The sequence below is a fragment of the Artibeus jamaicensis genome, unplaced genomic scaffold (assembly GCF_021234435.1).
Source record: "Artibeus jamaicensis isolate MK-2021 breed Jamaican fruit bat unplaced genomic scaffold, CSHL_Jam_final contig_603, whole genome shotgun sequence".
In the NCBI taxonomy this organism is placed as follows: Eukaryota; Metazoa; Chordata; class Mammalia; order Chiroptera; family Phyllostomidae; genus Artibeus; species Artibeus jamaicensis.
This window is the reverse complement of record NW_026521904.1, coordinates 4,886,709-4,909,011: the sequence shown is the minus strand read 5'-3', so window position 1 is coordinate 4,909,011 and position 22,303 is coordinate 4,886,709. Positions and strand designations below refer to the sequence as shown.

Genomic DNA, 22,303 nt, shown 5'->3' with positions numbered 1-22,303 from the left:
CTCTTGGTGTTGTATATTCATTCTACGGGTTTAGACAAATGTGTAATGACATATATCCATCACTATCATATCACACAGAGTAGTTTCACTGCCCTAAAAGTCCTCTGTGCTCTGACTATTCACTCCCCACACCCTACTCCACTCCTAGCAATCACTGATCTTTTTATTGTCACAATTTTGCTTTTCCAGATGTCATACAGTTGGAATTATACTGGATGTTGCCATTTCAGATTGGCTTCTTTCACTTAGCAATATGCATTTAAGGTTCCCTCATGTCTTTTCATGATTTGACAGCTCATTTCTTTTTAACACTGAGTAATACTCCATTGTCTGGATTTATGAATAAAGCTGTCATAAACATCAATGTATAGGTTTTTGTGTGGATATAAATTTTTTATTCCTTTGGGTACGTATCAATGAGCATGATTACTGGATCTCATGGTAAAGAGGGTGTTTAGTTTTGTAAGAAGTAACCAAACTGTCTCCCAAAGTAGCTATACTATTCTGCATGCCCACTATCAATGAGTAACAGTTCCTGTTGTTCTATCTCCTTGTTTCATTTGGTGGTGCCAGTGTTCCAGATTTCAGCCACTGTAATAGGTATGTAGTAGTATCTCATTGCTTTAATTATCATCTCCCTGATGACATATGATACAAAGTGTCTTTTCATATACTTATTTGCCATCTTCTGTTGAAGCTTTGGGCTTATTTTTTAATTGGGTTATTTGTTTTCTTCTTTATTCTTTGACTATTTTGAATAACAGTCCTTTATTCAGGTATTATTAAATATTGCCAATATTTTCCCCCAGTCTGTGGCTTACCTTTCAACTAATGTTTTTTATTGACTTAAGGTAGAATACTTACGAAAGAAAAGAATGATTACTACATACCAGAGCACTTTACACATACTAACTTTCCTATACTTTATAACAACTATATAGAGTGAGTACCACTATTACTTCCATTTTCCAGATGAGACAACTGTGGCACAGAAAATGTAAATGACTTGCCCTAGGTCACAGAGGTAGAAACTCATGGCACTAAGACACAAGAGCAGGCACTCTGGCTCCTCTGCTCTTAACCTATATGCTAACTAAGCACTATACTAAATGAGTCTCAAAGTGCACAGGCTCAGCTAGTAGATGGACACATTAACAATTATAATACTACATTTGGTAAGCAGTACCATAGGGTGAGTCCAGTCTTCAGATATTACTAGGTGAAACTAATTATATTTGAATTCGTAATCCCCACAGCTAAATTAAGAATCCTAACTCAGACATAGAAAGAGGAATACATTTTCCTAAAGGTCTGTCATTTTTCCACTCAATTAGTCCAGTATTTGTCCACTATGGTTTGTTACTTTTCTAGTTAGGAACAATAACTTTCCAATCAACCTTTATTTCCAAGGAAAGATCCAGATAAGTTACAAATTGGAAATCAGCATAAATGAGTTTTGGTGAAACTCATACTTGTTAATAACTCAGTACATAAGAAAATATGCCTTGGGTATGTATGCGGGAGGACCACCCCCCAAAAAAAACAGAATTATCTTCTGCGAGGCAGACCCGTGTGGTACAGGCTTCAGCCACTAGATGAGTGTTCTAGGAACCCATCTGTATCAGTGTACCAGCTGCCATTGTTTTGAGAGGCTGCATTCATTGGACTTCAGTGAATTTTTTTTGAAGACTTTCAACATGTTTGCTGACTTTACAACAAGTGTTTTAGGAGTGCACCTGTCCACATGCTGAGTGTTCAACACTTTTTGACCCAAACTGGCATGATGCCCATTCTCCACCCTCCCTATTCACCCCATCTCACCCTGAGCAACTTTTTTGTTTCCCCAGATGAAAAAAGTCCTCAAAGGGAAATGTTTTGCCAATCTGGAAGAGGTGAAACAAGGCAGCATAAGCACTAAAAGGCTTCAAAATCAATGAGTTCAAAAACTGTTTTGAGCAGTGGAAAAAAAATGTCTCAATAGGTGTATTGCATCAAACGGAGTGTAACTGGAAGGTGACTGAAGTTTAAACATGTAAGAATAAATACACAACTTTTTATAAATAAATTCCATTTTGGGGGTCCCCCTCATACTGACTTTCAAGTACTTAAAATGGGTAACTAAATCTGGACTTGTTGTTTAAGACAGATGTTCCCTTAATAACTAAAAAAGAACTATTTCAATTAGCATATCAAAGCTAACAGTCTCCAAAGTCAAGACTTCTGCTTGTAACACAATTAATAGCAGGCTCTGTTTTACCTACACTCACTGATAAATTGCCACCTGGGAACAGCCAACCTATCTGGGTGACCAGGTGGCCCTGCTACTTGAGTTTCCCTTCTCATTCTCCTTTCAGCTAAAGACAAGATTATGTTACTCTACCTCGCTAAGCCTCATCCTCAAGCCCTTGCTGTTTCTAGCATGAGTTAAGAACCCATACTGGTAGTGAGTTATGAATGAGTGGAGGGGGAAGAAGAAAAAGGCAAAATGACAAAGCCCCTTCCTTTCTTATACATTGTTTCATTCTCCACATGTAGTTCATAACCATTTTCTTCCAGTGACCCTGTCCCAATACTTAAGCCAGCTACCTTTGTCTCAGGCAATCTGGGGCATTACCACCAATTGGGACTATTTTTGTCCTTTGAAACACAATGGAAGCCACACAGGGCTTATTTCCTACAGGGAAAACATCGTCATATAATGAACGAAGCCCATATTCTAAAATAAGATAAGCATCTGTTTGAATCTCAGTTGTGTAGCTTACTGGCTATATGACACTGTTTCCTCATCTGCAAAACTGGTAACTAAGGTAGCTCAGTACCAGAAGTACAATGTAGCAAGTAGTCAAGAGGTTTCCTTTATATTTTTCATTTGGCTCTGATAAAGGATCTCAGGACCAGTATCTCAAATCCTTACAATACAAGCTTTCAAACTTGGACTACACACCATGGTAAGAAACACATTTTTCATTGTGACTCAGCACATATGTAGATATAACATATCTCATAACTGAGATTTTACAAAATGGTACTAACCTCTACTATGTGTAATACTCATTTTGATATTTTCTATTTTCTTTCTCCTCTCTCCTGTAACACTTCTCTTCCTATGCCCTTCTCCCTAATCACATATATGAGTTTCTTTTTAGTCTGGTCACCATACCACCCCTACTGGAACCCCAGGGAGCAGGGTACTTTCAGAATGCAAATTGCAGCTGGTGAAAGAGACATCGGAGAAGAAGAAAATTCTAATAATTCAGGGGAGAAATCCATTTTCCCTCAGACACCATGTTATTCCTGGGGTAGCTAGTTGTATTGCTGTAACACAGAATACCAGAAATAAAACAGGCTTGCATATTGGTCTGGGAACTTAATCACACATATATCAATGATCCTTATAAGAAAATCCTTCCTAGGTTCCAAAGTTTTGGGAACATAATATGGTTGGCCAACAAGCTCACTTGGTTTTTAAGTACAAATAAGAGTCACATTTTTCATTTTCACCAGAATTTTATTGAATATACTCATCATTTTATTCCACTAGCTTCTGCCATCTTTCAGGCAACTTCATAATTCCATGTTTCCAAAACTTTTTTATCTTTTTGAGCAAAGATCGGTTCCAAGTACCTTTTGCAGTCTTCCAGGGAATTGAAATTTTTTCCATTAAGAAAATTTTGCAAAGACCAAACTAAATGGAAATCAGGTGCAATGTCTGGTGAATACAGCAGATGAATCACAACTTCCCAGTTAAGCTGTTTAACAGTTTTTGCCTGGTCATCAAAGAAACATGAGGTCTTTCTTACGTTGTTATCCTGATGGAAGATCATGCATTTTCTGTTGACTAATTCTGAAAGTTTTTCATAGAGTGGTGCTTTCAGCTGGTCTAATTGGGAGCAGTACTTGTTGGAAGTATTTGTTTGGTTTTCCTGAAGGAGCTCATAATTGAGGACTCCCTAACAATCCCACCATATATACAACATCACCTTCTTTGGATGAGGACCAGCCTTTGGTGTAGTTGGTGGTGGTTCATTTTGCCTGCCCCACGATCTCTTCCATTCTACGTTGTAAGTATCCAGTTTTCACAGCCCATCACGATTTGTTTTAAAAACAGAACGTTTTTGTTACATTTCAGTAGAGAATCACATGTGGCAAATATGGTCAAGGTTTTTTTTCACTTAACTTATATGGAACCCAAACATCAAAGCAATTAACATAATAAAGCTGGTACAAATGATTTTCAAGGCTTGGTCTGGCTATTTTGAGAATGTTAGCTATCTCCTCTAGTGATAGAACCTTGATTGTTCCCAACTAATGTTTCAATTTGACTGCTACCAACTTCAACCGGTCTACCCAACCATGGAGCACTGATCAATGAAATATGTCCAGCATGAACCTTCGCAAACCACTTTTGACACGTTTGATCAGTCGGTCGCAGCACCTTCTCCAAACACTACACAAATCTTTGTTTGCACTTCAGTTGCTTATTTTCTTACATCTTCAATATTAAAATAGCTATACAAAAATTCACCAGTTTTGATTAGCTTTTTTAAATCCATGCTGATATAACAGCAGTCAAAATATAATCTAACAAAATTGTTTCAAATGAAGTTAAAGACGACTAAGCACAGAGCCACTGTACAGGGAAACTGAATGAAGTTTTTGGCCAACCCAATATACTTCTAAGTCAGGGAAGGGGTTCTACCTATTCAGTGTCCTCTATCAGGGGGCGGTAAACTATCTCCCACAAATCAAATCCAGTCTGTGACCTATTTTTGTGCAGCCCCTAAACAATGATTTTTACATTTTAATGGTTGAAAAAAATCAAAAGAGTATTTTGTCACACATGAAAATCAAGTTCTAGTATCTATAAATAAGAATACAGTCACACTCATTAATTTACACATTTTTCATGATAAATATTTGTTAAGCACCTATTATGTGTCAGACACCGGGAAAACTACATTAGCTAAATCAGATATAGCACCCCTCATAAGTATTAATGAAAAGCAAGTGAAATAAAAAAAGCTCAGAGAAATAAAAAGCACTTGGTTTGTTGTAGAAATCATCAGAGGGCCTATACCGCAAAAGATGAGGATGGAAAAGATCCTTATGAAACAGTGCCTTCAAGGTCACTATAATGAATAAACATTCTCTAATATTTTATATCAGTTGTTCACGTAGTAAATTGCTCTCTACTCCTTTAATAAATCATTGCGTTGTTACAAATATTTGCAATAATATTTTAAAGTTTCATGTATATATGTATATGCAAGTATGATTCTGTTTGTGTATATAGCCTTTGATCCTCACTGTAATATTGTGAGGAAGGTTATTACTATTACAGACTCTCTACTTTATAGATGAAGAAACTAAGATCAAGTAATTTCCCAAAGTTCACATGGTATATCATCACACAATGGTAAAGAAATGCCCAACACCCAAGTTCTCGCCCTACAGAATGTTTGCTCTACTATACTAGCTGAGGACCTGCATAATTGATTACTTTCACTGAATTTGAGATGAAGAATGTTCTTACTGCTGTTTATTTGTTTGTTTTAGAAAACCATTCTTTCTAACCAACAGCTACATTTGTACCAACAAGATTAGCTTTTGTTTCTATTAACTAGTCCCTACTGGCCAACCACATGTTCTAATGGTAGAAAACTCTTAATCTGTAACATACTAGGCTTATCTATTCTTCTACTGATTTCTTTCCATATCATGGAAACAAGACTAGTTGTTAATTATAAATTATAAAAATATTGCTTAATTGAAGCTGCTAAATATGTTTCAAGACAAACAGGAATTACAATTCTTAGTAGGGACTATTCTCAGGCTCCTGTAGTGAAAGATAAGATCAAAACTACCCTTCACTAATTCAAAAGAAAAAAAAAGCACACTTCTCTGACCCTAATCTTTTAACTTTATTCCATCCTTCAGAACTAAGGATCAACTTGAGTATTCTTCATAAAAATCATTCTGATAGAGATAGTTACTGAACAAAATAGTATCTGACAGTTTGTTAAGACGCTCTAACCAGTTAAAGTGTCCTAATTTAATTGCTTCTATTATTTCTAGCCCTCTCAGATAACAGGCAATCTCTATTTACATTTTAACAAACAATATAATTAGCAATCGATTTCCTAATTCAATACCCAAACTGGATTCATTTATCTCTAAAGAACTAAGGAAGAGAATTTTAAAAGGTTACCAGGTAAGATTTGTTATATAATATTCACATAGAATAAAAAATGGTCAGTAGCTATTACTATTACCTTGCCCATCTTGTATAAGTCAGTATCTCACAAGTACCCTTACTCATAATTTAGCATTCTCTTTTAACTTTGATTTTTCACTTCTAACCATATCATCTTAAAGTGTACTCATACAACTAATTTCAAGTCTTACCTTAAATGAAAATAATCAGCAAATTCTATTTGCTAATCCTGCATCATAAAACTCCATACCAGGTAACACAAAACCTCACAACCAATTCTTTTTCTATAACTACTTGAATTATGGTAATAAATAAAATGGCTTATCATATCTATAGGGTAAAACTGTATTTCTTTACAGAAGGTAACTTACTAATAAGGATAGTTAGCTTTACCTGCTTCTAAAATGAAAGAAACCAAATGAAAAGATGCAGCCTCTTTAATTCAGCCTATTTTTTAATTCAGTAAAGTTTAATGTCTATTCTGGTTTTATCTCTGTGTAGTCATGTAATTTTCCCTAGTCAAAGATGCTACTGCTGAATTTCTGCCAATATAAAGCTGATTTCCCTGGTCCAAGCACCAACTCCCTCTCCTACCAACAGTAGAAGCTTGAAATCCTTCACAGATAAAAATATTCAAGCTGACTACTTAAAGTCCATAGTCCTGAGTAAAAATAAATAGCCCATAGTATTAACAATTTATCCTTTCAGCCTTTACTGTAAGACCTTTGTAACCTATAAAGATATCAAATTCCTAAGAATTAAGATACAAAATATGCCAAGTTTCTACTTCTGAATCTTCAGCCATAATAACAATACCTTACAGGTTTAAAACAATAAGAGGTGATCTCATGGGGGGGGGGGGGCAAAGATGGCATCTGGAAACAAGTAAAGCCAGAGTTCCAGAGAGAAATAAGAACGCTTGGTAAGTAAGAATATAAATTAGTAGATATCCAAAACTTGAACACAGGAATTTGCGACAAAAATTCAACAGCCTCTGGTCTATTTTATTATCTCCTTTTGAGGTTTTTTTTAAGACATTGTATTCAAAGTTCTCATATACACAATAAACCCATCCATTTCTTTTAAAATAATAAGTAGGGAAAATGAGGTGACTAAGACGAAGACTGGTAAGTATAGGCAAGCTTTAAAATACAAAGAATGACCCTGGATGGTGTAGCTCATTGGATTGAGCTCTGGACTGCAAACCAAAGGGTCGCAGTTCAATTCCCAATCAGGGCACATGACTGGGTTGGAGGCCAGTCCCCAGCAGGGGATGCACAAGAGGCAACCATACACTGATATTTCTCTCCCTCTTTCCTTCCCTTCCCCTCTAAAGATAAATAAATAAAATCTTTTTTAAAAAACACAGAGAATGGTCAAAGCTAGAAGGGTTCTTGGAGAGTTGTACCTGTAGCTTAGGAGTTGCTGTAGCTTAGGTTGATGTAATAATCACCTTGTAACTGGTCTCACCTCTTCACTCTTATATATACTTTCACTTTATTTTCCAGATGGCTTCCAAAGTGATCTTAACACATAACCCAGATCTAACTTCTCCTTAAAACTCTTTGCTGCCCCCTGCACTTTGGATTTCATTCCAATTCTTCCCCATATCAGATCAAAACCCCTGCATGATCTTGTCCCTCACTATCTCTCCAATCCCATCCCTGCATTCATTTCTTCAGGCAGCCAGTCAAATATTTATTGAGCTTCTACTCTGCCAGAAACCGTGCTATCCCTTGAGGGTATTGCAATGAAGGTGAAAGGTGTCTCACCCTCTCTTACATCCTACACTCCAGTGGTGGAAAGGGCAGACAATAAACAGGTAAACAAATAAACTAAGTAATCAGAGATTGTGACATGTGATGTGAGATAAACAGTCAACCTCTTGGGACCCTGTTTTTGTCAGAGCACATTGACAATTTATAATTATTTTATTAATGTGATTAACATGACTGTCAGCTCCATAGGGACATAATCATGTCTATCTTATTCATTGTTGCATGCCAACAGTACCTAGCATATAGCTCAATATTCACTAATTAATGCTTATTTCATCCTCTTTAATTTAGGGATGAATAAAGTGGGGTCTCAGTGGTTGCCAAAGTCGAAGAAAAGCAGGAAACAAGGAATCTGAATGACAGACTTCAAAATTTTAGTTCAAAATATTATACCACATTCAAAATATTTGTCTCAAAACTGAAGGATCATATTTTTAAAGCTTGTAGCTGATACCCCAAAACAAACCCAAGAATCTTTCAAGACTTTATTTTTACATGAAAAATGTTAAACACTGAAGAAAAATATTTTAAATTCCAACAAATAAATAGATATGGAGATTCACTCCAATGTTTCCTTTTAATGTATGCTAGAACAATGAAACCTTAAAGAGCTTGTAAAAGAACCATGGTATCTGAATGTCTACATATTTCCTAGCACTCTTTATTCCTATTTTCTTTGGCTGAATCACTCAGAATAGTATCTCATATTAACTGATAATTTACCTACAAATTTAAAAATATCCCCAAGAACTAAATATGTATTTTTAAATGTTTTACATACTACACACTACATTTTTTAAAATAAGACTTAAAGATGGGTTAAAAACTAACATATAGAGGGGTGGGCAAATGTAGGTTTATGGTTGAAATGTTTTACACACTGCAATTTTAACAATAAGACAAAGATAGGTTAAAAACATATACAGGAGTTGGCAAAAGTAAGCTTACAGTTGTAATACAAATAAATAATATAATAATTAATAAATAATATTACAAGAATAAATTCTGTTTCATGTACTCACAATTGTAAACCTACTTTTGCCCACCCCATATAGGTAAGATTTATGAACCAGCTATGTATTTATTATGTGGCATATTACTTTATTTAATATACACTGATTTATAAATTTTTAAAAATTCTCATAGTTTTAGAAACTTTCCAATATCTCATAATTTGCCCATGACCATTTCTCTTGAAATAATGCCTTGGAACAAGCTTGATTTATCATGTATAAAGATTTGAACACTAACAGATTTGTTCCTAATAATCAAGGTCTCATTTCTATAAAATATAAACTGTAAACTTAGTAATCCTAACCAGAAAAAAAATCCAATCTCAAAATTTTAATAAGCTTATTTTTATTAAAATACATAAAACAATTCATTTTTTAAATATTTTAAAAGGCAACTCCTCCCTACATGGGTCCTTCTAATTACCTTATTGCTTTATATTTATTTTCTTCATCAACATTAGAGAATAAAATGATTCCAAATGTGACTATAGCGACTAAGAAAATGGTCAACCAAAGGAAAAAAAAAAGAGTTTTTATCTAGTCCAAAAGAATGATACTTAAAAGATTTAGAATTCAGGCATGAATAGCATATATCAAGTCAGAAAATTTCTAAATCTATTTCTATGGAACAGTGTAAATTACTGTGAGGAAAATGCCTCATGTAGATTTCAAAGAATATTTAAACACAAACAACATATTGAGCCACTAGTGCTTAAATTCTTTAACTCGACAGCACAATGGCTGCATATCCATCATACAGATTCTGCCCTATAAAAGAGTATTTATGCTATCATGGGTTTTACGTACTCTTATTTTCCCAAATCCATGCTGTATTTTCATTCATGCTTATAATCTAAATCCATAACTGTGTGTAGAATTTCTTTTGTTATGAGAGTGATTCCTCTTTTCTTCTGGCTTGTTATTTCTTTACCAATTTTACTTAGTGCTACCATACTACCTTAAACTTCAGGCTGCTTTTGCATCGTATATCCATCACACATGTATTTGGGACACCAATCATGATCATAGCATCCACTCCTCTCTCCTTTAGGTTTTAATTACTTTACTTGTGGACTTAACCCTCTCAAGTGAGACTGTTCTGCTTCTTCAAACAGTTCTAAACATCTTTTCACAATATAAATCTCTCCTTCAGATTTAGTCAAAATTCCTTTCTTCTAACTTGCATTTCATCCATGATCAAGTTTACTCACAGATGCCCTCAGTGTTCCTGATCCTATCGTACTTTTCTCTTCATATTACGATAAATAACCTTCTCACCTTGACCAGTGTGCCTCAGTTGGCTGGGTGTCCTCCCACATGGCAAAAGGTCACCGGTTGGATTCCAGGACAGGGCACATGCCTGAGTTGCAGGTTTGGTCCCCCACCTCTGCAGCTGGGGCACCTACACAAGGTAACCAATTAAGGTTTCTCTCTCACATTATGTTTTCTCACCTTCTCTTTCTCCCTCTCTTCCCCTCTCTAAAAATAAATAAAGTCTTTTAAAAAAAAGATGAATAACCTTCTCAACCTCCTGCCAAGCCATTTTCCCTATTACTAGGATCTATATTTTCCAGCATATCTTCCCTAAATGAAAAAATCCGAACTCTTCAAAATTACCATCGATTTTGTTTTGGCACCTTTGTGTGTGCTTAACTCATCCAGCTAATCCAGAAGAGAAAAGAGCTCAGTCAGGGCAGGTCCATGTTTTCCCTGGGGATCAGGTTTCCCTTGATTCTCTATTGTAGACACATATTCTCTATTGTAGATTAAATAATGAGTATATTTTTCACTGCACATTATTTTCTTTTGCAAATATTTACTTATTCATCTTCTCTACTCAAGAGTACCAGTTACACAGAATAAGAGATTACTGAAGTGGGTCAGTATTTTTTAGGAGTTTACTAACCATTGATCATTGAATTAATTAAGAGATCATAATAAAAAAAACATTCAAATGAAACAGAATATAAAAATAAATAAAAGTGCCCTGCACATAGTAAGAACTAGTTCATGAGACTTCTGATACATATATAAGGGAGGACCGAAAGAAACTGGAATTCTCTTCTGGAGGACAGGCCCCTTGTGGTGCAGGCTTCCCCCTCTAGGAGAGTTCTCTAGGAACCCATCTGTGTCAGTTTACTAGGTGGCAATGTCGTGAGAGGCTGTGAGAGGCTGTGTTCAACTTCTTCAGAGAATTTTTTAAAATTTATTTTTAGAGAGAGGGGACAGGAAGGAGAAAAAGAGGGAGAGAAACATCAATGTGTGGTTGCCTCTCATGTGTCCCCCACTGGGGATCTGGCCTGCAACCCAGGCATGTGCCCTCTAACTGGGAATTGAACCGGCAACCCTTTGCTTCACAGGCCCGTGCTCAATCCAATGAGCTACACCACCCAGGGCTCAACTTCAGAGAATTTTTTTTTGAAGACTCTTTCAATGTGTTTGCCCATTTCATGATGGGTGATTTACAAGTGCACCTGCCTACGCCACACTGAGTGTTCATCGGCTTTTGACCAAAAAAAAGTCATGACCCGCATGCCCCACCCTCCCTGTTCACCTGATCTCTACCCCAGCAACAATTTTTGTTTGTTTGTTTCCCCAGATGAAAAAAATCCTCAAAGGGAAAGGTTTTTGCCAATCTGGAAGAGGTAAAACAAAAACAGCAGAAGCACTAAAAGGCATCAAAATTGACAACTTCTAAAACTGTTTTGAGCAGTGGAAAAACTGTCTTAATAGGTGTACTGGATGAAATGAAGAATAATTAGAAGACGCCTTAAGTTTAAACATGTAAGAATACACAATTTTTAATAAATAGATTCCAGGGGGGTTTTTTTGCATCACCTTTGTACATATTTATGTATACAGGAATTGAGTCATGATGCAATGTGTATTTCTTATTATGGGTTATGGTAAAAAAAAAAGTTGAAAGTCATTGAATTTCAAGACCTCTAAGATGCCTTCTAAATCTATATGATTCAAACTGTATTAAAAAAAACTTAGTCTAGCCCCGGCAGGTGTAGCTCAGTGCACTGAGCACCGGCCTGCGAACCAAAGGATCACGGTTTGATTCCCAGTCAGGGCACATGCCTGGGTTGCAGGCCAGTTCCCAGCAGGGGATGCACAAGAGGCAACCATACATTAATATTTCTCTCCCCCCTCCTTCCCTTCCCCTCTAAATAAAAAAAACCTAAACAAAAAAAAACTTAGTCTAAGAATCAGAGACATCATTTTAAAAATGAAAAGTAATAATATGAGAAATCAAAGAAATGATTTTTCTTAATAAAAGTTATTAAATGCTAACCTTAAAATTAAGGAATCATAAAGCTTTTAGAATTAAAAAAGTTCAGAGATCATCTAATACAAGTTTACCGCTTTAATGCATAAAAAAAACCTGACTTAGAAATAAAAATAATAAATTTCACTTCATTCAATAAATGTTTGCTGAGCGCCTATTGTGTGCCAGGATCTAGGATTGGGTCACTGAAAAAAGAGATGTCTTCGAAGAGTTCATAGTCTAACATGTATATAGGCAAGTATACACTGGCAATAATTATTGGCATCAAGGTAATTTACAAAGTATAAGAAAACAGAAAGCAACTAAATCAATCTGGGTTGAGTGGCAGAAAAAAAATGTTTCTAAAGAAGTGATATTTCTCAGTCTTAAAAACAATTAAAAAACAAGGAGCTAGCCATGTTATGGAGGAAGAAATAACATGTATAAAAGTACCATATTGATATACAATAAAAGACTGTACATTCAAGAACAGTAAGTCTAGTGTGTACAGCTGAAATATAGGACTCATGCTGAAGAAGAGTCAAAACAGAATACCTAGCACTTATGTGACATTCAACATTCAAACCACTCTCTGAAATAGGCACTATTAATATCCCCATTCTGTAGACGACAAAACAAGCATACAAAGTGAAGTGATTTGCCCAAGGTTAAGTTGAAAATCCAGGATGTAAAACGTGTAAACCAATGAAGTCTAACCCCAGAACCTGTACTCTTAGCCACTATCCCAAGAGGTTAGAGAAAAAAGGCAGGTACCAAATGATAATGGAGTTTTTATGCCATTCTAAGACTTTAGATTTTAAGCTAAAGGTGACTCACAGTCAGTGAAAGGTTTTAAGCAGGAGTGACATATTCAGATTTATTTTTTAATGAGGTCAAAATAACAGACAGCTATGTAGATGGACTCGAAGAGGAAGTACTACAAGGAACTAGCTAGTCTTAGCTAGAAATGTACAATAACTCAGGTAAGAAAAATGCTATTGAACTATATACTGGCAGTGCTGGCACCTGAACCCAAGGCTAATGACCACCACATTCCTGTCCAGTATCCATAAGAACCTCCCAATTATTCCCCTTAAGCCACCATTCTAACAGTGTAAGAAATCCAACCTCAGAGACAACACATTCCCTTTAAGTCCCTTTATTAAACAAAACCTGATCATTAGATGCATTAGGTATATGAAAATGACTAACAGCTGGAGAATGAACAGAAGTCAATTGCTCTCTATAGTAGTTTTCTTACCTTCTTGACTTCTCCTTCCTTTACACACTATTCCTGTAACTTTCATGTTCAATAGTCAATTTCAAATCAATGTTCTGTCTAGACATGACTATTATAACCCAACAGAATTAAATTTACCACAGAGGAAGTCTAATGTGGTCATAGCTGTGGCAATAAATATACTCTCTGGTCTGGTCAAATTTTGGTTTAAACAGTGACAATGAATGAATATTAACAAGAGGTAGACTTTTTGAAAGCAGCAAAGAGTTAAAGAAAACCAGAACATTAAAAAGGGAATAAGAGCAATCTAAAGTTGGACAAAGCCATTCGATTCCAAGACAGTAACACTACTCCAAAATGTGTGTGTGGTATTCCAGAAACCAAGAAATGAAAGAACAGTGGAAAAGATTACCTGCTCAATTCTCAAGCATTCTAAATTCAATCTGTTTTCATTTAAACCATGGGTGAGCCCTCTTGAACCGCCCTTAATGCAAGCAGTGAGTGGGTTCCATAAGCAAGTAGCCTACAGTACAGGAAGTACAGAAGGAACAGAGGAAGAGAGTAAACAAAGAAGGGAGGAAAGTAGCAAGGGAAATATTAATAAAATGGAAGAAATAATGAGTTACAGAATACGGAATACCAGTGATCCCAATATCAAGTTCTGCCAGCTTTACCTAAGTTACTGTGTGAGGGGCACCATGACAAATGGCAACATAGGAGAGCATGAAAAGAGAAATTTAAATCACAGATTTACAAGACACCAAAGATGAGAAATAAGCATATTTACAAAAATGAAAAAGCAACAAAGCAGTTTTAGAGTCTATGGGACAATCTAGAGATTATTCAAATCTCATTTGGTTTAGTTATACTTTACTTTTCACTAAACAGTGAATCTGTTAGTATCAAATATATACATGACAGGTATGTCACAAAGACATTATGAGGCTTATTTGCATACTTTTTGTGGGAGTGACTTCAGAATTTTTCCTCTCACCATTTCAATGCTACTTATTTTAAGAGTTTCACTGTAATTCTTATTGTGGCTGGATGAGTTAACTTCCTTAAAACCAGACTTCAAAACAAAGTAAGCACTTTTTAATTATAGTCAAAATTTAACCTTAAAAAGGACAAGGGTCTACAATAGATCACAGAATATTATTTAGTCCAGTCTAAATAAGCATAATGGTAACCAAAACTCTGCTAATGATTCTCAAGAAAATTATGTAATTAAGAAATAATTTTAAAAGTTTCTTGAATTTAAAGTTAGCTAGACAAAAAAAAAATATGCTTTTTAAAAAAATGAATTTACACCTTGAATCATTCAGGAAACATGTAATAGTGGACACATTTCTTCAATATGAAACTTACAGAACTCATACATATACACACATTGCCTAGGCAGTGATTTCAGTAAGGATAAAAGAAAATATCCTTAAAGACAATCATTATGGCAAATAAACTACTGGATCAAAAGCAAATTTAAGTAAACTCTATACCTTCACCAATCATTCATTATATCCATAAATGTACAATCTTCATGAGCATTCCATCATAACAAATGACTGGAGAGAGTGCATTCATTACAGCAAATTATTTTTAATAAAGTATAATAGGATGAAATAATGTATATATACTTATAGTCTGTTTCTCTCATTTTAAAAGATAATAAAAAGATGAAAACTCTTAATACAAGGTCACCTGGAGATCACCAATACCATGTACTTATAAAATTTAGATAACCTGGGAGGGGAAGCAGAGCCCCTTTACTAACATACTGATGCTTTTAAAAATCAAAAGTTTAAAGTAGGGCTTCTCAACCTCAACACTACTGATATTGTGAGTCAGATAATTATTTGTTGTGGAAGGCTGTGTGGTGCATTATAGGATAATTAGCAGCATCCTTCCTCTATACCCACTAGATGCCAGTAGCACACCCTCCCCACCGCCCCTATAACTGGGACAACCAAAAAAGCCGCCAAATGTGCTCTGGGGCAGAGGTGCTGGGGAGGCATGCAAAGATCACCCAAGTTTGAAAACTGCTGGCTTCTCATAAATAAACTTTAAAATTTTTTAAATGAATGGGGGAGTTGATTATTTTATTTCTCTCCTGCTCTTGATGTTCCAATATATTATATTTGAATTTGATCACAAACTACATTTAAGAGATTCTGCCTTTCAGAAAACAAAGCATTTAATATCTATCATTTGTTAGCTAAAGTTCTGAAGAGTTCCAGAAGATTCACTGCACTACCAATTCTCCCTCTAACCACATATACTTATTACAGAAATATACACAGTATTGTCTAGCTGAACTGAAGAAACGCACATATTACTTTATTTCCATTTCTTATTTCATTAAATATATGAATCAGACTGCTCCAGCTCCCACAGAATCCAAAGTAATTCTCAACTTATTCAGTGCAACTCAAATAGTACCACAACAGTTGCACCACTTTAGGCTGGATAAGAACTAGAATAAGTATTAAATTCATCCTCATATTTTAACAAATTGTGGAAAAAGGTACCAATTAACCACAATGCTTTAAAAACAAAAACAGACTAAGCAGGTTTCTGTCTGAAACAAAATCTGAGGACTATAACAAGAATGAAAAACAAAATCAAAATCAAAGCAAATCTGTAGACATTTCTAGATGAGGGCAAAACACAAGAACATTTCCCTTGGAATGAGAGGAGGAAATTATACACTTGACCATACCCTACAGGAATAGTCTGTACATTCAGTCTCCAGTATGCATATCACAGAATGGAAACTGAAAAGTAAAAATCCATGTAATACTAAAGAAAACAGTAAGCATCTATCCTAAACACCTGAAATGAAACTATTCTTTACTACTACTCTGCATTTGATTTAAAATGTTCAAATATCCATAAACAAAAACCCTGGAAACATGAAAAAATTACTTCTTATAAAAATAGCCATCCTTGTGCCAGATTACAAATTACATAAAAAATCAATTAGGAAAATAAACATAATAATCCTTTTTTGGAGTGCATTTGATTCACAACAAAAGCCCTTTAAAGAAGCAGACATTTTAAGTTCTAAAAACCTTCACCTATAAATATGGATTAAAGTATTTAAGATTATTTCAATTATTCTCAATAGAAGTATATTTTAGTTCAATTAGAGATGTTTATTTTAAAAACTATGTAAAAATATTTACCATTAGTTTAATGTAAGTAGAATATCTACATGCTCTACAGCAATAAATTATTTTATTACAAAATTTTAGCTATTAACCTCTTGGCCCAGTGAACATAATCCTACAACAAACTAACGCTCAATTCTTTTTTACTCCCAAACCAAGCAGAGAAAGCTCTAAGATTATAAGATCTGTAGTGGCAGCCTGCTTTTCCAGAAGTAATACCTTAAGACTGCTCAAGAATAACCTCCTTCACCAATGAGTGTGACTCAGGTGAGCTTGGGAGGGAATACTGTCTACAATTCTTTGGTCAGTGGCCATGATGCCCCTCCTCCTCAAGGGCAGGAGATCAGAAAGAGGGATCTGAACAAGAGGAGTTCACTAACCAGAACATATAGGGGCAGCGGAGGAGGAGAACACGCAGAAAAATAAAAACCTCATGATTAAGTCATGTCACAAAAGAGGTTTAATGTTATCAAGGTATTCATTCATTTCACAGACACCATTGTTTATCTTCCTTCCCAAACCGTGCACAAAAAGAACTGTCAGCCTGCCTTAAGCATGTACCTTCTTCCATTTAAACAGACACGATTCTTTTAATCTCTGGCAATGATCGCCATTTCACAACACATTCAGCCCACCCAGAACTGATCAATACCACTACAGACATAGGACTAGACTTTATCCATTTATTAACCACAAGGAAACGTACCATTCAGCAAAATTCTTTACATTACAAAGGATTCTATTAAAAAAGGGGGGTGGGGAGGACGGACTGATGGACACACACACACCACAGAGGTACACAAAGAAAAGACTACCACCCTCTAATTTCCCTGTGGCAAATGAGATAAAGACGTGGCCATGAAAACTGTCAATCCCCCCCATTCCATTATTCTAGCTCACAACCTAGTAACTGAATATTTAATTTTATGATAAATAGATCCACTGCGACTTTAAAATTGTTCATCTTTTGAACTAACTCTCCTGTTATGTACATTTGCACACCTTTGAGCAAGATGCTGTATTCATTTACATAATTTCAAATACAAAAGATTAGATAGTTTTCCAACCACTGGTTGCAACCACAGAACGTTTTCACTAAATCAAAATTTCAAATACAAAAGGGCCAGATTATTCTTCCAACCTTGGGCTAAAACCTATTTTATGAAATAGTGTATTTGACAGCATGAATAATTTCAAATGGGCTAAAATAATGCCCAAAATAATGCTTCAATACAACGCATTTAAAATAGGTATTCCGTAGGTAAGCAAAATCTATGCCAGAAAAGAGCACATAAATGGTGGTTGAAAGCCAGTAACATTACCAACACACAGCGGCATACCTCTTCTGCACTGGATTATAGTTAATACTCCAACAGCAACAACTACAACTATTTTTAACATTGCTGGACACTGAAGTTGAAGAAAACGTGAGAGACACAGATGAAATTGCTGATTGTGATCCATTGTTTCTCACGGTCAAAATTAAGTAGCAACTGACTTGATCTCTGACGTTACAGCCAGAGTACGGCTGAAGCACTAATTAAAAGACGATTTAAAAAAAAACAAAAACCTTATTTTGGAGGATGCCACACTAGATGACATGTCGGGATACGCCTTTCAGGTCTCAAACCTTTGCATAAATTGTCACTTGTGGTATTTGCGGCTTAATTGCAACCCAACCGGCGCTGTCATCCAGTGTTATGGCCACAAAACCATGACTTTCTCACTTCCACAAAACATAGCAGGCACTCTTATCAGTTACCAGCCTAAGTCAAAACGAGAAAAATTCATGGAGGTTTCCAGATCACAGTCAGACCTTGGGGGTGGCAGCCCAGGGGCTCGGGTTGGGGGGGCGGGGAACTCCCCAGGCTCCACCGGAGCTCGTCGACCCAACAACAACCGCGGCCGCCAGCAGCGGCACTAGCCGCTGCAGCCCCGCCGCGCCGCGCTCCAGGCACCTACCTGAAGAACAAGAGATAAGAAAGACGGCAAACGCCAACTTCGCAGCAGCTCCCATTTTCCCGAGGCGCCGGGGAAGCCGTATGAAGTTCTCGCTAGATATCCAGTTCCCTGGATGTTCCTCGGAGACAAACCTCCTGGTGTAAAATCAACCGTCATAAAACATATTCGGAAGCCCCGACCAAAAAACGTTCACGGGGTTAAAAAAAAAAAAAGAAAAAGAAAAAAGGAAAAACAAAAAGAGCACAACAATAAAAAGAAATGCACCACGGGGGGAAAACCGCCACACACACGCACAACACACTAAACCAAACAACGAAAAGCCAACAACAACAAAAGCAGGCTTAAATCACTGTCAAAATCACTGTCAGCTCCGCTCGCCTCTCGGGTCTCTCAGAACAAAACGCCAGGCTGAGGCGACGAGGAGGCGGCGGCGCCGGCGCCCGCTGCCGCCCGGACAGTCCGGGAACCGAGCTGGGTCCGACGTCCGGACCGACCTTCAGCCCGGACACCCAAAGTCTGCGGACCACTGGTAGCCGAGCTCGCGGCAGCGGCGGCCCAGGAGGCAGCGGCGCGGAGAAGGAGCGACGGGCAGCGGCGACAGCGGCGGTGCAGCAGACAGCCAAGTTCTGGTCCAGGCTCTGGCTCTGGCTCCGGCTCCGGCTCCGGACTCCGAGCTCGGCCGCGTTTTCGGTCCCCTGGCCTCCACCGGCCCCGCCCCCTAAACTTCCGGTTCCGGTCCGAGGCTAGAAAGCAAGCACCGTGGAGGAACGCTTCGCGGCGGCAGCGGTAGCGGCAGCGGCGACGGTGGCGGCTCTAGGGCGCAACGCGCGTGCCGAGCCCGGAGCTCCAGGAGATTGTCGAGCTCGGGAGGCGGGAGCAGTGGAGGGGTAGAAAGGGAGAGAGAGAGAGGGCGGGGCCGGCTGGAGAGCGAGGAGGCGGGGCGGATGGAGGCTTGTCAGCGCGAGGCCGAGGCGTCCGGCCTGCTGGGCCTGCTGGGCTACTGGGTTCCAGCGGGCGGGTGGATGTGGTCCGCGAGCCACAGCACCTGGTTTTTTTAAATCGCCCTACTGGCCTCTCTGGAGCTCACGCCCGAAAGGCCAGGGGAACCCAAGAAGAAGAGGCCCTTAAGGCGGGGTGGTTGGCTGGTGACTCCTCCGGGGGGTGTCTGCGGCGCTCTGTATTTCCTCTGGGGGGACGCCTCGTCCGCTCTAAGACTTCGGGCGCCGGGAAGCCGCGGGTGGGAGCTGACCCGCTGCGCCTACCAAGCTGCCGGAGCTCGGTGCGCGCGAGCTGGTGTGTCTGTGCCACCAGTCTTAGCGAAGCATCCCACCGCTCTGGCTTCTGCTTAAATGATTTGTCATTAGGCTAGAAAGAAAAGAAAGAGAAAAAAGCAAAACCGAGGAGTATGGCTATCCACCCGGTCAGGGTATCCACGTCAGTCTTTAGGATGTGCAATTTGAATCCATTCCCACCTTCCTTTTAATACACGAATCATTGTGTTGAGAACTGTTCTGAACGTAATAGGTTCGCAAATACCTGCAGAATTTGATCGACATATTTAATGATCAGAAAATTGTTTACTTTTTAAAAAATTATAGGCCTGTTTTTATCCCTTAATCTTAGTTGATTGCTTAGAAGGTGCTGTTCTAAGTATGGAGTTGGATCCAAAATGTAAAAGTAGTATTACCTGCTACCTCAAGGAGATCACAGTATTTGCTGTACTAGATGTGACTGCCGAATACAAACTAAAGACAATATTAAAGATACTGGCTTTGTCATTTACCACACTTTGGCAACCTCCGTGAAAGTAGGGATCTTACCTGATTAGCATATATAATGAATGCTTAGTAAATAATTGTATAAATAGCTAGGGGATTTTTTTCTTAAATCCAATATTCTTCCTTGTATTCTACCAATTTGTGTTTTATTAACAAAGACAATAAAGTAACTATATTCTGTGGCTAATTCATGTTTTACTTGTGGCTTACCAATTCCCACATTTTTCCCACAAAGCCAAGCTTTGTCCCTTGTATTTACAGTTTTATTTTTCTCTTCCTCCAAATTACTCTATTAAATTCATTCTGTAATTATCTGCCCATTTCTACAACTTGTCAGGGTTATTAGCAATCACTGGGGCACTTTAAACTTTCTCCAAGACTTCCAATTCTCAAGTCACGGTACTCAGAATGTGACTGATACTGTGCACAGTTAAGAAAAATCCAAAGTTGATCTTCAAAATATTTAAAAGATCTCATGTAGTTCTCTGGACTTTATGAGCAGTTCAAAGAAATAAATATACATCTTCCATTGGCTGGTTGAATTAAGAGATGCCACTAACATTTCTGGAATGAAAGAGTGTATTTTATTTAGAACAACCTTTGTTTCATCCAGGAATTTGACGTCGGTTATACCCTGGATCGGGCCCCACTGTTGTCTTATCTCTGTATCACTTCAATATTTTTGAATTGTGAAACTAGAGCAAGTGGAATAACTGGAATAACCAGCAATAGAACTAAAACTTGAAAACATTCCTTACCTTGCCACCCAAATTACCTAGTGTAAGAATGTAAGGGAAGATCATTTTTTTTTTCACAGTATGAAAGAGGAGCAACAAGTCAAAGTCTTCACTATAATATTCTTTTCTAATAAAAAGTTAAAATAACCCCATGGGAAATATTACTGGCATCCAGTAGCAGTAGTTACTGTGTTCCTAAATTTGTGTTCACTCTGCCCTCAGCATTTTTTTAAATCCTCACCTGAGGACATTTTTTCATTGCTGTTAGAAGAAAGAGAAAGGAACCAGGTGAGAGAAAAACGATCAGCTGCTTCCTGTACGTGCCCAGATCAGGTATTGAACCTGCAGCCTGGCTATGCGCCCTGACCAGGAGTCAAATCCCCAACCTTAAGGTTATGGAAGGAAGCTCCAACCAACTAAGTCACACCTACCAGGACTGCTCTGTGCATTTTTTAAAAATTCAGAATAATTTAACCTATTCAGACATGAAAGTGCCCTGACTGGTGTAGCCCAGTGGGCTGGGCATCATCCCACAAACTGAAAGATTGCCGGTTCAATTTCCAGTCAGGGCACACGTCTTGGTACAGGCCAGGTCCCCAGTTGGTTGGCATGCAAGAGGCAACCAGTTGATGTTCTCTCACACCTCTTGTCCTCCCTTTCCTTCTCTCCAAAAATAGATAAAATCTTTAAGAATAAAAAAGAAGTGAGAGTATGTGACTAATTCCCACAGGAATTCCAAAGCTTCAAAAGAAGACAAGTAGCTGCAGCTGACTCTGCTGCCCCTTTTTCCTCCTTATTTTGTAGAATCACTTGTTCTTATCTACAAATCTGAAACCTCCCCAACAGTGCTAGCTGCACAGACTGGACTTAGGAAGAACAGCGAGAAAAGAAAAAAACAAGAAAGGAATTCTGGTCTGCTAGAGCATTAGACATTATGTGTTAAACAGCTTTAACTAGCACCACTTAATGCCTGAACTTGAGACTTAGTCCTATAGCCAGTCACTCTAATACTAGAATTTCAAGTCAGAGTCCCAGCAAGAAGGTCAATTAAACTTCAAATCATTCCCAGCTGGAAGAAGCTTAAGAAGCCTGTTCAACCTAGAGATTCAAGTGTGTGCTGGCTAGATGAGGAAACAGAGGTAA

At 37.6% G+C, this 22,303-nt stretch overlaps 1 protein-coding gene across 1 annotated transcript in view; it reads right to left on the bottom strand.

Moving 5' to 3' along the window:
• ACVR2A (activin A receptor type 2A) overlaps positions 1–19,417 on the bottom strand; it is a 95,191-nt gene extending 75,774 nt beyond the window's left edge. Inside the window, exon 1 of the mRNA XM_037167683.2 lies at positions 18,646–19,417. Within this exon, the coding sequence (XP_037023578.1) occupies positions 18,646–18,700 (55 nt within the window). The 5' untranslated portion in view covers positions 18,701–19,417. The remainder of the gene's footprint in view (positions 1–18,645) is intronic.
• Between the last annotated feature and the right edge of the window lie 2,886 nt (positions 19,418–22,303).